Source organism: Bactrocera oleae, chromosome 5 (genome assembly GCF_042242935.1).
Source record: "Bactrocera oleae isolate idBacOlea1 chromosome 5, idBacOlea1, whole genome shotgun sequence".
Classification (NCBI taxonomy): Eukaryota; Metazoa; Arthropoda; class Insecta; order Diptera; family Tephritidae; genus Bactrocera; species Bactrocera oleae.
This window is the reverse complement of record NC_091539.1, coordinates 42,404,384-42,420,816: the sequence shown is the minus strand read 5'-3', so window position 1 is coordinate 42,420,816 and position 16,433 is coordinate 42,404,384. Positions and strand designations below refer to the sequence as shown.

Below are 16,433 nucleotides of genomic sequence, written 5' to 3'. Positions count from 1 at the left end.
ATCCCAACACTGACAGTCACTTAGCGTCAGCCCATTATGCCGTTATATGCCATTTCGCCAAATAGCCAAAGCCGAAGCAAAGTCAAATTGAACTTAGAGCAGCGACTAACTGTGCCTACCCGGCTGCGCTGGTTACATATACAGTATTGGAAGAGGAGGCCTACAAAAGAATTTATTTTCTTTTGCGTACGACCAAAGCGCAAAAAGAAAAGCGAAAATTAGCTGTTGCTATGCGGAAAAGACTTAAGTGTGTCGCTCGTTGGCGTCGTTACATTAATAATACCATGCTTATTGCTGTTGTTGTTGCCAATAAAAATTTCGGCAGTGCGAGCGTATGAGTTTTGCGTGCGAATGTGCGTCTATTTGCCTTGTCGCTCTCTCTTCGCATATCATGGTTCACTCTGGCATATCAGCATACCGCTCGCCGCGCTTCCCACCGCACACGCAGCGTCTTGCTCCATCAGCGTGTTTGACTTGAGCATCAGCTGCGGTAGCGTTATGTGTATGTGTATTGTTGTTGTTTTGGTGTTGGCACAGTTTTTGGTGATTTTTTTGGTTAACATCGCCCCACGCATAGTGCAGCAATTGCGTCTGTGAAAAACGGGGTGTGTTGCCGTAGCTTTGTTGTATTTTTAGGAAATCATTTTTTATTAATTTTTTTTCTTTTAATTTACAATTTTGTTTAGTAATTTGTGGGTTTTTACTATGCTGTGGGTGCATTCTTTGGCATTGCTGGTAGAATAATTTTATATATGTATCTCTCAGACGTCTATGCGCATTTAGAGAAATTTAGAAATTTTAAAAATTATTATCATACATTCTTTTAAAGATATTTTTTATTTATATATTTTCTTTTAAATTTTTTTCTTTATAATCATTTTAAGAATTATTTTTTGATAGTCTTTTAAATAATTTAAAAAAAAATTTATTTATGTATATTAATTTTCGTCGTTATTATTATTTTTTTTTTCACTTTACAAAAATAAAATGAAACTTTTTATTGACCTGCATGATGGTAATAAAATTATTTGCCCTAAAATATATTATATCTATTAACCCACTTTCTGCTCTGATTTTTGACTTTTCTTTATGCTATGTCAAATCTAATTTAGTAAAGCTTTTTATTAGCTCTAGGCAGGCACTTGATGTTGTAACTTGGTTGCTCAATTTTGGCGCGGTCACACAAGCCGCACTGCAACTGTCACTACTTTGACACTATTTCCCGAACAAAAATCGCGCGCTACAACTTCGTAATGCAACTGTAAAACCATCCTACTTGTTTAGTTTTGTTTTTGCACAATTACTTTTTCATACAGCTCTACTACCAAATTCGCTGCTAGGCCAAGAAATATGTGGCGCCACTATTCAGTCGCCAGCGAAATTTTTATCACATCAATTTTTTCTTTACGGCACTTATTTGCTACAATTTTTTTTTGCTATAAAAAGCTTTTCTAGGCCGTTCGCTATTTCGCCGCTAATCTTGTCACAAAAGGCCAGTGAAACGGCCAAAGGTCACACAAGTTCAAATTTCACATATTGACAGCGCCGAAAATAGCTAAGCGCACAATTATTTTTAGATTTTCTAGATATTTAGAGGGATGTTGAGCTCATTGACAGCAGCACGCCCACCTTCGTTAGCATATGTTACGAACCACGACAGTGGCCAGTGTCATTTGCTTCCTGAATTCTGATACCTTTCACCTACTCTTTAGCATTGTATAAGTGACTTACATACATACAAACTCTGTAATATATTTAGGCTTATGGGTAACGCTCTTTCACCGAGTCGGTGGAAATAAATCAAGTGGGCTGAGTGGGTGTACAATCTGCTTTATCTGCATGCACTGACAGCTGACGGCTTGACTTAACTTGGCTGCCTTGGCGTTTGTTTAGATTCTGTTGGTAGGTGGGTGGATGATTGCTAGAGCATTTGGCGCTTAGTGACATCATACTGCTTGCTGACGTCGGGAAATGTCGGTCTGGTGGCTCCATGGTTTACTTTGACGTCCACTCTCATCGCCCAACGCTTCGCTGCTGTTCAATAAGTAAAGCGACATGGCTCTAAAGCCATTGACATTTTGCATTTAATGCTCAACACGCGTGTATCTTAACGTACATATATTTGTTAGTATATCATCTATTAGTATTCTATTTTCGCTGAAATAGTTTTCATGCTCACTTTGTGCGAGTACTCGCTTATTTGCGTGGGTGAATGGGTGGCTGATTGGCGCGTTGGCTACTGGCCTGCTGTCTCTTCACTGATTTGTGCTTCTGCATAGTTTTTCTAAACCTCTAACGCATTGCTCCATTTCGACATGTTTATACAATCGTTTTGTAAGCATGTTTCCACATATATTTCAATGCCTTTCACTCACTATACCAACGTATTTACACATAAATTTGAAGCTCTATGCTTGCTGCTGCACAAAGGGTGGCGTCACACGTCTGTTATTGATTAATGGGAACGTGTTGTTCGATATATTTTCTAAGTTTGCGCATTTTTTTCGCAATGAAATGAAACTCACTTAGTGTGTAGGGTGATTTCATACGCGTTAGTTGGCCCCACCCCGCTTTTAAAAGCAATTTATTATATGATTTGTAAGATGCTATCGTATATTTTGAAATATTGCAGCAAGACATTAGGCCCGCCGATACGCATAAGCTGATACCATGAACTTGTTGGCAGCTGTATATAAAGCTTTTAATTAATCATGTTGGTAGCAACAGTGGCGTTTTAAAAGCGCCTAATTTCATATATTTAATTATAACTTTCTATACTTTGTTTAAGATACACTTGACTAATGACTTGCTTTACTTTTTCTCATTGCAGATGAAGAAATCGACGTTGTATCCGTTAGTGATAAGAAGTTGCCCACAAATCCTTCAGATCGTGATCGTCGCGCCATCGAACACAAAGTCGGCTACCGATTCTCTACCGCGCGCATCGTCAAGAACCCCAACGGCATACGTACCATACCGCCACGTCGTCACGGCGCCTACACGCTACCTTGCTCGCCAGCCACCAGTAGTCCCGTGAAGTCAGTCGCTACTTCACGTTATCCCTCACCATCAGGCACACCCTATCACACCGCTACCTATGCGAATAAATATATGCAACAACAAGGTAATATAATTTCCGCTGATAACCGTTTTATCGCTGGCGCTGGGGATAAATCGCGTAAACGCCTCACTGTGCACGGCAGCAGCGTCAGCGCACACAGTGCTGACGTCACGCGCGACCTGGATTACACATTGCCACCGAGTAAGAAACATCGCGGCAAGAAGTCATCCTCCTCCAAGCATGTTGGCCATCACAGCGCATTGCATAATGCCAGCGGTAGTGACACTATGCGTCGTCACTTGAGTCTCGACGAGAGCGCCGACACTATTGAAAAACGTAATTTGCATAATGATATGGAACGTCAACGGCGCATCGGTCTCAAGAATCTATTCGAAGAGCTAAAGAAACAGATACCCAGCATTAAGGATAAGGAGCGCGCGCCCAAGGTGAATATATTGCGTGAGGCGGCCAAGTTATGCGAGTCGTTGACACGCGAAAATCAACAGCTCTGCGATACGAAAGACTTGCTTAGGGAGCAGATGCGTAAGCGTCAAGAGCATTTGGCGCGCTTACGCAACTTGATGCGGGATTGATAGCCGTTATGGGGCGTGCGGCCGCGTGTTGCACAAGCGGCAGGCGGTGGTGATGAGAACGCTGAAGACGACGGTCAAGATTTTTCGAGCGCAGCTGGCGGTGCGGATGATGCGGTAGATGAAGTGTGTGTGCGGAAGGTGCAACGACGGCGCCAGAAGTGCCACACAGCACTCAGCGTTATGCGCACGTTGTCTGTCGTGCAGTGTGCGGAGAAGTGGTAAAAAGCTTGTAAAAATGTAAATAATTAAAAACCTATAAATGTTAAAATGTGAGCGTGCAGCGCGCTAGCATGTGCTGGCATGAAAGATTGTGTAAAAACATTTTTGTAAAATATTTGTTTTTAAACTACTCTATACCATATATATGTACATGCAAGCGGTAGGAGATGCGCGCGCAGCGGTCGAAAGTCGTTACACAGGCTTTCGCCGTGTTGGAAGTGAGCGAAAGTTATTAGCGCGCTGTTTTCTTGAAGAAAGTTGATATAGTTAATACTTTTTTTCTAATTTAAAATGTATAAAATTTTTGATGATTAGTGTAACAATACAGACCTTTACTATTACTCTTTACTAAAAATACGATTATAACTACTATTGATTACTACTTGGTTTTTTAAAGCGTAGACGATAAGTTAAACAAATTTGAAACATTGAACTCATAAACAAAAACCAAAACAATTTGATAGCGCAGGGTTTAGCTTCCTAGCTATTTGTATATAATAATAACAACAACTACAACCCTTGCTTGTAATAACTGAAATTGATTTGTTTTCTTATACTTTATGTATATACTTATATATGTACGAATCTAAACTAAATTTATAACTACTGGATATTTTGTAAAAAAAGGCAAGGATATTGTAGGAGCAAGAGAGAGATAGGGATAATTGCATTGAAAAAGTACATTGCTGTGATAATGCTTTGAGTTTATTTGAAAGAATTCAAACTCACTAAGCGTACACACTTCAGAATGTGCTCTTCGAAATAACGGTAGATTCTCTGCTCCATTGCGGCTTTAAGCGTTGCATATAGGTTTAATATTTAAGTTTGCTTCCATTGCAATGCTTAGCGTATAGTGTTTTAATATACATAATTACTCTTATTACAATTACTATGTATATGTATATGCACATACATATTTACTTACATTTATACATTTTAAATTTTTGTGATATCATTTTTCTTAACCAAAACGAAAAAAAAAAACTTAAAGTTAGAAGAAAAAAAAACAACAAATTAATGACATGAACTTGAGCATGAAGCAAAGAAATTATTTAACTGGACAAAACGAAAATCCCGCAAAAGTACGTGGATACAAAAAAGCATAAATACCTACAAGTGCTTATATAACTAAGAAACCAAGAATTGCAACGAATGCGACTTGAAAGCAAAACAAAATGAAGAACTATGTATTTTAATGAAGCACGATAAGCGTTTGATGAGCGTAACAAAACGGCAACAACAAAAAACCAAAAACAAAGCGTACATTTAACAATTAGCAAAGAACGAATACAGCGGCGGCACTATAATTGGGACAGCTGCGTTAGCGAGCAACCACTCCAGCGCGGCTGTTTGCCACGCCCCGCGCAAACAATTTCACTAACTTAATAATGAAGCAATGAATTTGACGGTTACAAATTTGGTAACAATTCAATTTGACTTCGTATTAAAGTAAATTGTACACACACATATATATATATATACATATATGTATGTGTGTCAGCAGCATAACTGCATATGTAATATACAATATGTTGCAAGTAAAAATAATTTGTCTTTTGTTTACATTAATTTCATATGATTTAGGCTTCGTTTGGCTGTAAAAATATAATGTTAAAATTTAAAAAAACAAAAAACAAAAAACAAAAACAATGTTGAAATTCATGCTATACAAAAATTTCCTAAACTACATGCATATTTTTATGGATAACTATATATAATATATTATACATATAAATTTTTTTTTAACATACATACCTACACATACAAACTAGAACGAACGTTGTTAAACTACATACTTAGCAATTTAGCAAAAGAATTAAATATGAATAAAGCGCATTAATTAGCTACCTTTTTTAATGTTAATAATATATGAAAACAAATCTTTCTTTTGATTTGGTGATTTTACGCAAATCGCCACCACTACATTTGGCACTTGCATACACTTATATAAAATATATATATATATATTATTTTTTTTGTAGTTGCGTAGTTTATATAATTTAAGCAGTTGGCGGTTATGAATTATTTGCCTAAAAGTGAGTTTACATTTTTCTTTATTTTATTACAATTATCTCTTAATTATCATTAAGTTTTTAAGTTTTCCAACAAATATGCATTAATAGTTTTTTTATTATTACATATATATATAATACAACTACATACATTTAACCTTAAAATAAAAGCTAGTATGCTACTTATGTACATAAATATGCATATATATACCATATATATATATATATATATAAGAGAACTATATACATATATATATATATATTTACAAATACAAGTTGAGGCAGGCTGTTCGCAGGCGTTTTTTTTAATTTTTATTTTACATAATTTTTGTTGTGTGGTTTCAAGTGTACGCGCTGAGTGGGGCGAGAGTTTACGGTGCAGTCACTCACCGCTAATTGGTTGGGTTGGGTGTTAGTTGCCTGTTCTCAACTGTTTAACTGTCGATGTAACTTTTACTAATAAGATTTATTTACTGCACATATATATATAAATATATTTAAAATATAAATATATATATGTATATATATTACTACTTACATATACACATATATGTATAAATAAATAAATACATACATAATAAATATGAAATATGTACATATACGAGTATAGAGTTACCATATGTATAGCTTATTTGAATATGATATTAAATTTACGAATTATACATACATACATGCGGAGTACAGCATATAAACGTTAGCGCAGGCAGTGAACCAACTGTAAATAGTTTAGTGTGCAGGCGCTTTGCAACGATAATGCGTATTTTGTATTTATTGCAGTAGCGAGTGGCACATAAATTACTTTGTGCTGGCGAAAAAAAAAATTAACTATTAACAACAACAAAAATATTAATTTCTTAAATTTTGCTGCAATTTTTTCGTTTTCATTTCCTATTTTATTTTTAAATTTTTTACTTTTGTATTTTTTTTACTTATGTAATTTTTATTTTTTTTTTACTTCTATATATTGTTTTTTTTTTATTTGTTGCCATATTTTTTACCACTGATTTGCTCAAATAATTGAAATAACGGTTAAAACGGTGTTGCCACACGCTACTGGCGCTTTAACACTGCATGCTTTTGGATTGTGAATTTAAAGTCTGCGAAATTTAAAGTTTTTCTGAATATACATACACACACATACACACAAATAAATAATTGCAAAATAACAAATTAAAAGCATGTAAATATTCAATACTATACGATTATATGAATTTTTGAAATAAATAAGTGCGTAACGGTTTTTATGCTTACTGCAAATGCAACAATAAAGCAGCGCAAGTGTGTAAAAGTAATAAAACAGAAATCTCGTTCAATGAATTTCATAAAGTCAAGCAAATTGCAAACGAAAAGAAAAGGAAAAAACAAAGAAAAAAAACAACAGTAACTTCCGGTACAATAAGCAAAATACCCTTTTTTATATACAAACCAATAGACATAGAAATAGAAATAGTTAAAAAAAGTAAAACATAAACACATACCCATAAAAACACACACACACACACATAGCAAATTGAAAACGAAATTGTATTTTTCTACTTAACCTAGAACAATAGCAAATATTTTTTTTTCGCAAAATGCAACCTTAAAATTAATGAAAATCAAGTGAAACGAAACGTAATGAAGTTTGTACATGCATATACCTATATACATATACATTTCTTTTTTAATAAAAAAATACTAATTAATTTTTTTTGTTATTTTTTTTATTAAATTATAATTACAATATACATTTTTATATATATTATTATTTAAATATATTTAATTTCAAAATAAAACAAAATGCAAACTGTGAAATATTTACAAAGCAAACAACGGCAAATGAAATAGGCCAGCATGCAAACGCTCATACCCACACACACACCTACATATATATTTGGATATAAATATGTACGTACTTGTAGTTAGCCAACCATTAACTAATATAAATATGTATGTATTTATAATAACAGTAATAAAGCGAATAAACCCAAATCAGCAAAATTGAACGTGAAATATAAAACTTGTAATGATTTGCATTAATTTACGGTTATAACGGCAAAAGGGAGAGCAACCAAAATCTGAAATCCTCGCATAAACTTTTCATATTTTTTTACACACCTGAAAAGTTTATTTTTTTTTAACTATATACAACATAAACAGCAAATAAACAATATAATACACTGTAAAAAATAGTAAAAGTAACTAAAAACAAAAAAAAAAAAAGAGTAAACGAAATTGTTGACACACGCAAAATGTAAATTAAAAATAAAAATAAAAAAAAACTTATAAAGCAATTTTCGCTAGTGAATGTTTTGAAAACTACATAAGTTGAATATACAAACAAAAGCAAACATACAAAATCTATGCATAATGGCATATAACTCAAAAATTAACTGTGCATTGCAAATACAGCATTGTTAGGCATTTTAGTTGAATTATTTGCTGCAATTTCGCTTATATATTAAATATTGAAAATAAAACTATTGAGAATGAAATAAAACCTAAACAATTTGACAATAAAATGCTTGTGCATATATTTTTACTATTATTTTGCAAAACGCAAACGCAAAAACAAAGAAACAAAAAATTGCTACTATTTAATTTCTCACAGTGCATACATTATACAATTTAGTTTCAGCGACGCAAATACGCAAACTCTCTAAATTCAGTTATACAGCAATTTATCCTTTCGAAAAATTCAATTAATTTTGTTTTTGAATTTGTTTAATTGTATGCATTTTTTTTATAATTGCGTTTCGCGACTGAACTACAAACTAAATTATAATACTTGTGTTCAAAAAACTCGCTCAGTTTGTGTTAAATACAATGATGGACTTTAATTTTATTTTCAAAATAATGCTATATATTTTTTATTGCTAAAAACGACATATGAAACGTTTTTTATGAATACTATTATTATTATTATTAGTTATCTATCGCTATATATCTACTACGTTCGAACTATCTACATACATTATTATTATATTATTTTTTTAAATATATAATTAATTTCTTTTGTACTTGTTTGTAATTAGCTATTAAAGCGCTTTTTATCAAATATTTTTTTCTCTTTGAATTCTAGTTGTATGTACAAAATTTTACTTAATTGTAGGAGAAAGCAAAATATGAAAATATGAAATGAAATTTGTGAAAGCAAAAACAATGCAAGAAATATGTAAATAAAACTGGACTTTTTTGAAGTTGATAGTAAACAAAAGCACAAAAATAAACATTTGGCATTATTATTTTGGACATTATTTTAGATCTTTTCAGTGGATATCGCTCCTTTGGTTGGTAACATTTTTATTTCGATTTGCCTTTTACTTTGGTCTGCACTGTACACAAACGCTCGTATTTTTTATTGTTGTAATTGGCTTTTTTCCTATGTGGCAACGTTGGAGTTTTATTGTAACGGTTAGTTTTACATTTTGTTGGTTTTTGTTGTGCGTTCGACACAAATGTTCTGAATTGAAACTCCGATCGAGGCAGTTGTTTTAGTCCGAAAAAATTGAGGAACCACTTTTTTGCATATGCATGCCCCATATAATGAGTTGCATTCGATTTTCAATATCTGGCCGAACAGATTTTCATTTTGTTGTTATGTCATTACAACATTATTAGTTTTGTAGCACATTGGCGATTATAAATTCGAAACCATCCAGTTGGAATCAACCGTGGTAAGGGAAGTTGGATATGTTTTTTAGCCAAACAGTTTCAGAAATTGCTGGCGCTTGACAGTTCATAATCGCATAAAAATTCAGCTCGGTTCCGATTACATAGAGATAACTGTCGTCAAAATATATTGAATGAGTCAGTAATACTCGTACAGGAAGGTATGTTCCGGCTAAAATGACACTCATACGAAATAATTAATTCACACTCACCGAGCGGTTTCCGTTAACTGGTTCGATAGTATCCATTGTAAAGAAAGATACTCGCAAAACTCTTAAAAAGATCGAAAAGAAAAGATACATCCCAAATGGTCTAGATGACATGATAAGAGGAGGCTTACGAGTATAACTTAATTTGGGAGTTCTTGTGTAGTCATAACTTTCAATGCACTCTGCCACACTTTAAGGTGTACTGTTGCAGTCAGTGACTTACACGTTCCTGATTATGCCTTATAAAGGACAGATTTTAAAATAGGCTTGTTAATCCAAGCTACATATAAAAATTATGTATTCATATCCATATTTTAAATTAAACAAGGCCAGTTCAGTTCGTTTATAGAAACTAACTCTTGATATGTATTAATTGCTCATTGGTATCAATCGTCTCGAACCAGTCTTTTTTAATTTCAATCTGTTGCCATTATCGGTTTATCATGTTCTAAGGCCATTTGGGGCTTAGAAAACGGAAAGATCGTTTCGTTGATGCAAGCGCATCACTTCCGTTAGTTGTTTATGGACAGGGATCTGACAGCCGAACAGCATTAGACATTCTTTGGAACCACGTATTATATTTTTGGGACTTTCTTTCTATCATGCTCTCGGAAGTTTTTTAAGAAATTGAGTTTCCCGGAAGTTGTAAAATGTTATATAAGGTAAACTGAAGTAATGCGAGCGCCTTAAACTTACAGAAAGTTTGTCTCTTATTTTTGGGGGACCAGTATACCAGAACTGATTTAATGAGAGTATTTTATTGTTATCCAGCTAGATTTTAAACATAATAAGATCTACGTTTCAGAAAAATTCGTTAGAGATACTGAAAAATAATATTTTGATGTAGTAAAAATTCTAAGAAATTATTATTTTTTATTTGATTTTTTATTTTAAAGGTTATTTCTCATCCACAAACACTATGAAAGTGTATAATTCATGTTTTTAAATAATAGATGTGGATGGTTTAGAAAATTTTAGGGATTCAAATTTATTATTGGAAGATTGCTTGAAAATTAGGTTGACCCTTTTAAAGTTTGGAACCTACTTTAAAAAAAATAAAGTTTTTCTATTTTATAAACATATATTTTGGTAACATATTTTGATTATGTTTAAGTTTTTATTTAATTTTCACATATCGTTCAGAGTTGCAAATAATGCATTAAAAAGTTACTTCAATTAACATTTAGATTAGCGCTTTCTTATGTAATCCCGAAAATACTAATTAAAAACCATTTTCGAATTTCTCATCCCAAATACCGGATTGAAAAATTAGACATTTGTAATTCCAAAAATCTTATGAAAAATACAAATTTTAATCCTAAAGACCGTCTGAAAAAAAGGTAATCTCAAGAATCCCGAGCTGCAGAAGTGACCAGATATTTAAAAAACTTGAACTGTCAACTTATAAAGAAATCATTCTGAAGTTACGAACGTCTTTGTCATCTTCTGCCTCCGCCGAAAGACTTCTTCGTAATGCGATAATACTAAATTTGTCAAAAGATAATAAATTGAACATTTAATTTTTTGATCAGCTGACATACGAACTGACCGATCAAAATAAAATTTTTTTTAGGCAATTTTATATTTTTGAAGAGTATTACAGCTTCGGTGCCACTAAGTTAACATATTTTCTTGATTATAATAAAATTTCAATTAATTTATAATTTTTGGTCTTATTTACATTTAATTACTTTTGATTCGAAATACGTAAAACTTTCTTTTCTATCTACTTTCATTCAAACTTTTGTTTTAAAAAATAGTTTTTTTATTTGTTACTTCAATCTTTAAATTGAAAAATATATTATAAAATCACAATTGTGTTTCTGATTTTTGGGTTAAATTATGATATTTTTAATTCTTAATTTCCATTTTGTGAATAATTCCGACTTTGTGACTAAAAAATAATATATAATATAACATAATTTTTAATTAAAAATAGCGCAACCCTATATCGTTTTAAAAAACATTAATAAATATTTACCAAATTTACTTTAACCTGTGTATAAACTTAGTAATTATTACAAATAATTGCATTAAATACATACACACCTATGTGTGCAAATTTCTAAAAAAAAAAAACTAAATATAATATAAAAAAATAACGCCATAATAATTATTTCGACTAACTGTTCTAATAAAACGCGAGGGCTTTCATTTTGTAAATCACTTCACTTTGTTGTTTTTGGCATGTATCATACAATGGTGTTATTGTTACTATTTCTGTTTTCAAAACTGTAGAATCGGCGTCACTGCACGCATACCAATGCGCAATCAACAATAATAATAACAATAAATATTTAGGTGTTGTGCATTCGCGCCCAACATGCAGGCCGCCGGCCGAACATCAATTACGGTGAAAAGGCAACTAGTCGACGGCGTAACGGGGGCGAGGGAAGTGCGCTGATGAGGTTCGCGCGCTCTGTGGAGTTAATTGCCGCACAAAGCATTGATACGCTGGCTCCATCAGCTGTGTAGCGCCGTGCATGTAGTATAATGGCTCGCCTGATACCGGCGTTCGGACCGCGAATGTTGTTGTTGTTGTCATTTTCTCTGTTGTGGGGCGTACACGCCGGCCGGCAGCTTGGCAATTTATAGGTGAAGGTCAGTCGAGTTTATGTTTTTATTTATATCTACTACCTACGTGTGTTTGTTTATCGATTTTCTTTTTTCATTTTTTTTTGTTTTTTTCATTATTTGCTTGCAATTGTTTTGCTTCACTTTTTCAGATACATATTTAGATACTCATATGTACATATATCCATATATATGGTATAGTTAGTATGTATTCTTGCGTGCAAGTTTTTGCATATTCTTTTGTGCTTAATAATTTATCACACTTATCTACATATATATGTGTGTGCGAATATAATTAATGTGCGAAATAAATTACATTTTTTTGCGCGATTAGGTGGCAATTGCATAAAACGTACTCATGTACATTATATAGACACAATTTAAATACATATAAATGTATATATTATATGATATAGTGTACAATAGCTGTACTATTCGAAAAGTTTTGATAAGAAAGGAGTAGGAATATCCTACTAAAGAATAAATAAAGTAATATATAGAAAAGGTGGTATCTGTTGGTATGTAAATCTTCAAGATTTTCAAAAAGAGAATCGCCCTCCTTGTGATATTTTTATTTAATTTGGCACTCTGCAATTTATTTCGATTCGTTTTTGAATACAATAGCAATCATGTTGGCAACAATAAAATCAAGCTCTTTTTGCTATCGTTTCCTGTAACTTTTTGAGAATCACGGTGGGTGCATCGATGATTTATCTATAAATGTTTGCTTTGAACTCGTTAAAGGTCCGAGGTTTGCTGGCCTAAACTTTGTTTTACTAGTAATTCCGAAAATAAAAGTCATGGGGAGTCAAATGTGGTGATCAGCGTGGCCAGTTATTTGACCTATTTTATATATCGGTAACTCAAGAACTCTGTTACCACATTCGCAGTTACGTCGACAATCGGTTGGCAATATTTTTCATGTTGATACAGGTTGGATTATAAATGTAAAATTTAGTCAATATTTACATTTTAACATAAATTATGTCGCAACCTGTATATTTTTGTTTTCATACCCCGAACAGGGTATATGCGTATTAAGTTTGCCACGAAGTTTGTAATACCCAGAAGGAAATGTCGGTGTTGATATTAAATACATACAAGTATATATATAAATGATCAGCATGACGAGCTGAGTCGATTTAGGCATCTTGCTTATATGTCGGAACCGCCAATAACAAACCCTTATAGCTGCCATAAAAAACTGACCGATCCAAATCAAGTTGTGGCATTGAAAACTTATTCATTTGACAAGATATCTTCACGAAATATAGCATGGGTTATTTTTTATGATGCAATCTCCGAAATATTTGTTCAGATCCAATCACTATAGCATATAGCTGGCATATTAGCTGCACGATCACAATCAAGTTCTTGTAAGGAAAATTTAGAATATGTGAAAGTTATTATAGCTTCCGTGCAACCGAAGCGAATGTTTTTTCTTTTTTTTTAACTTTAGTGTAAAAGTTTTCAAATTAACTATAGAAATACTTTTTCTTTAATATTTTTTTCAAATTCTGTTCTCAGTGGAGTGCAGAATGCTAACGGTCTTATATATTATAATAAAAAATGTGGAAAAAACTTCAATAATATAACCTCATAAAATAATTTTTCGATATTAAATCTATAAATTTAGAATCGTCGCAAATATTTTGAAAATTACTAGACCATAAAACCTTTTTCGATTCGAAGATATGCATGATTTTTTTCGCTACATTTTTGATTCTATGTATAATTTGATTTTAGACATAGTAGACATTTTGTGTTTCTCTCTCATTTAAAAACTCTCTTTAACAATATCTGAAAAACGATCGTAGAGAAAAACATAGGTATAATAAATTTCAGACCCAACGCTCAATATTAGTTTTAGTTTTTTTTAATTTTATTGCTTTGAATTTGTTGTTTGATTACTTTTGGCTTTTATATTCTTCAGACAATGCTGTAGATCGGCTCACACTAAACACTTTTAATCCCAAACCAGTCATACAAAATAATTACTTTACCCATTAATCGCAGTAAAAGAATACTCCCAAATTCCGTTTGAATTCAAGTGAGATCGAAGCACGAAAGAGTTATATTAACATGGAATATAGAGACAGTGTTCGAAAAATGTGAGTTAATTGAGGTTGGTGCAGGCGAAAAAATGTGTTAAAGATATTGAGGGTGCTCATACAGTGGTCAGTGCTGTATTTGATATTAGTTTAATTGTTAAACAAATTTGAAATTTATTTTGTTTTGTTTTATTTCCTGTTTTATAATTATTTTTTTATAAATATTTATTTTCTTAATTCAAAATATTTATTTATTTTTATAAAAATAAAAATAACAATATTTTGAAATGTTGAATTTTAAAATATATGTTTTGTGTTTTTTGAAACATATATTTTTTATATACATATGTACATACATAAATTTTATTACTCTTCGCATACAATGAGAAAACATATAAAAAATCTCCCACTCAATATATCCGATTCCAAATCCTAGTTATAAAAATTCTAAACCTCCCTAATGTTACAAATTAGTTACTTAAACTTTATTTCGTTTGTTAAAATAGAACAAAAAAAAACATTAAAAGCTAAATTATGTTTGGTGAACTTTAATAGAATGAAAACAGAGAGTACAAATAGAATTAACGCAACTAAATTAAAATAGGAAGCACTGAAATTAGTATACATCATTAAATAATCTATAAAATTCAGAATAAATATTAAAAATTTCCATTATTAAAAAGCAAAGCAATAAAAAATTATTAAGTTAAAAATGTTAAATATACATCTGTACATACGCAAAAATGCGCTAAACAACTTAACATAAATGAAACATGAAATATGTAGCACATACATTCATACATACATACATACAAGCGATTTATATTGCGCAAAGTGCGAAACAAGTTTCAAACGAATATTAAATGTATTTGAAAACAACTACTTAGCAATTAAGGACTGCAAATAATAACCGGAAGCCGGACTTCTTTGAAAAAAAAAACTAATTAACAAAAACAAAAGTATGAAAACAATTGCTTTTTCGAGAATTTGTATACAAGATAAACTCCTGCAGGAATTGAAAATTTTTGTAAATACATACATACTTAAATATACATATATAAACACATACATATATAAATACATAGGTCTCAACAAATTTTAAATGTATTACCCATTTAACGAAAATTCCCTAATGTTATTCTAGATGTTCTTACAATTTATGAACAATTTTTTTTAATTGTATGTTAAAGAGCCAGTCAAAGATATACACTTTCATAAAACAGAAATTATTTTATAAAGTTGCCTAGCTCATGTTGCTTGAAGAAGTAGTCTGGTAACTTGAATTTTTTTAATGCTCTTTTAGGAATATTTTATTTGGAATAAAAAAAATTCAGTCACTTTCATTTTGTAATATATTATTAATGGTATCTCAGAGTGTACAAAAAAAAAATTTTTGTCTTTTGTTTTGAAATATGATGTCTCGTAGCACTGAAGTGGATGTCTCCAAAAAAAAAAATGAAGGTGGCTGGCCTCGGTGATTTAGACGCTTGAGAACGTCTGACATAGAAAAATCAAATAAAAGATAGATTATTATTCTGTTAGCTTGGAACTAGGATTTCGTTGAAAAATACAAAAAATGGTTGAGCTCGAAAAAGAGTGACAGTTTTTAGGTAGAATAAAAAATATCCCAGTTCTTTCTTTTTCGATCCATTTTAACGCTATTCGAAGATGTTTACGCACAAAGTAACGAGCATACACTGACTGTTCGTTTCGAATATACCTGAGGTCCAAAATAAATGTGTAGGGAGAAGCAGGTATTGGCGCTTGCAGCTACTACGAGAAGCTCACGTATAGGTGCGTATTTCGTCAATATTTCGTTTTTCGTGATAAAATTTTTACAGTGTATTCATTCTTAATACAAGTATATAGTACTTTCGAAAAGAAACTCGATTTTTCCAAACCTTAAGTTAGGTTATGTTGTCCGTTAGGCGTGGAAAAAACATTTTATATTTTCGTTAGTTATACACTTCATGATCAGTTAAAAAGGCGAACTTTCTTTAAATGTCTCAATGGCTTTGGTCGATTTCAATTTTCCACCCATAGACCCAGTTCGACATTGTTTG

At 31.9% G+C, this 16,433-nt stretch overlaps 1 protein-coding gene across 2 annotated transcripts in view; it reads left to right on the top strand.

The window, feature by feature from the left end:
• Myc overlaps positions 1-9,094 on the top strand; it is a 54,685-nt gene extending 45,591 nt beyond the window's left edge. For both annotated transcript variants that reach the window (XM_014248233.3, XM_014248232.3), the window contains exon 3: positions 2,831-9,094. In XM_014248233.3, the coding sequence (XP_014103708.1) occupies positions 2,831-3,654 (824 nt within the window). In that variant the 3' untranslated portion in view covers positions 3,655-9,094. The remainder of the gene's footprint in view (positions 1-2,830) is intronic.
• The last annotated feature ends 7,339 nt before the right edge of the window (positions 9,095-16,433 follow it).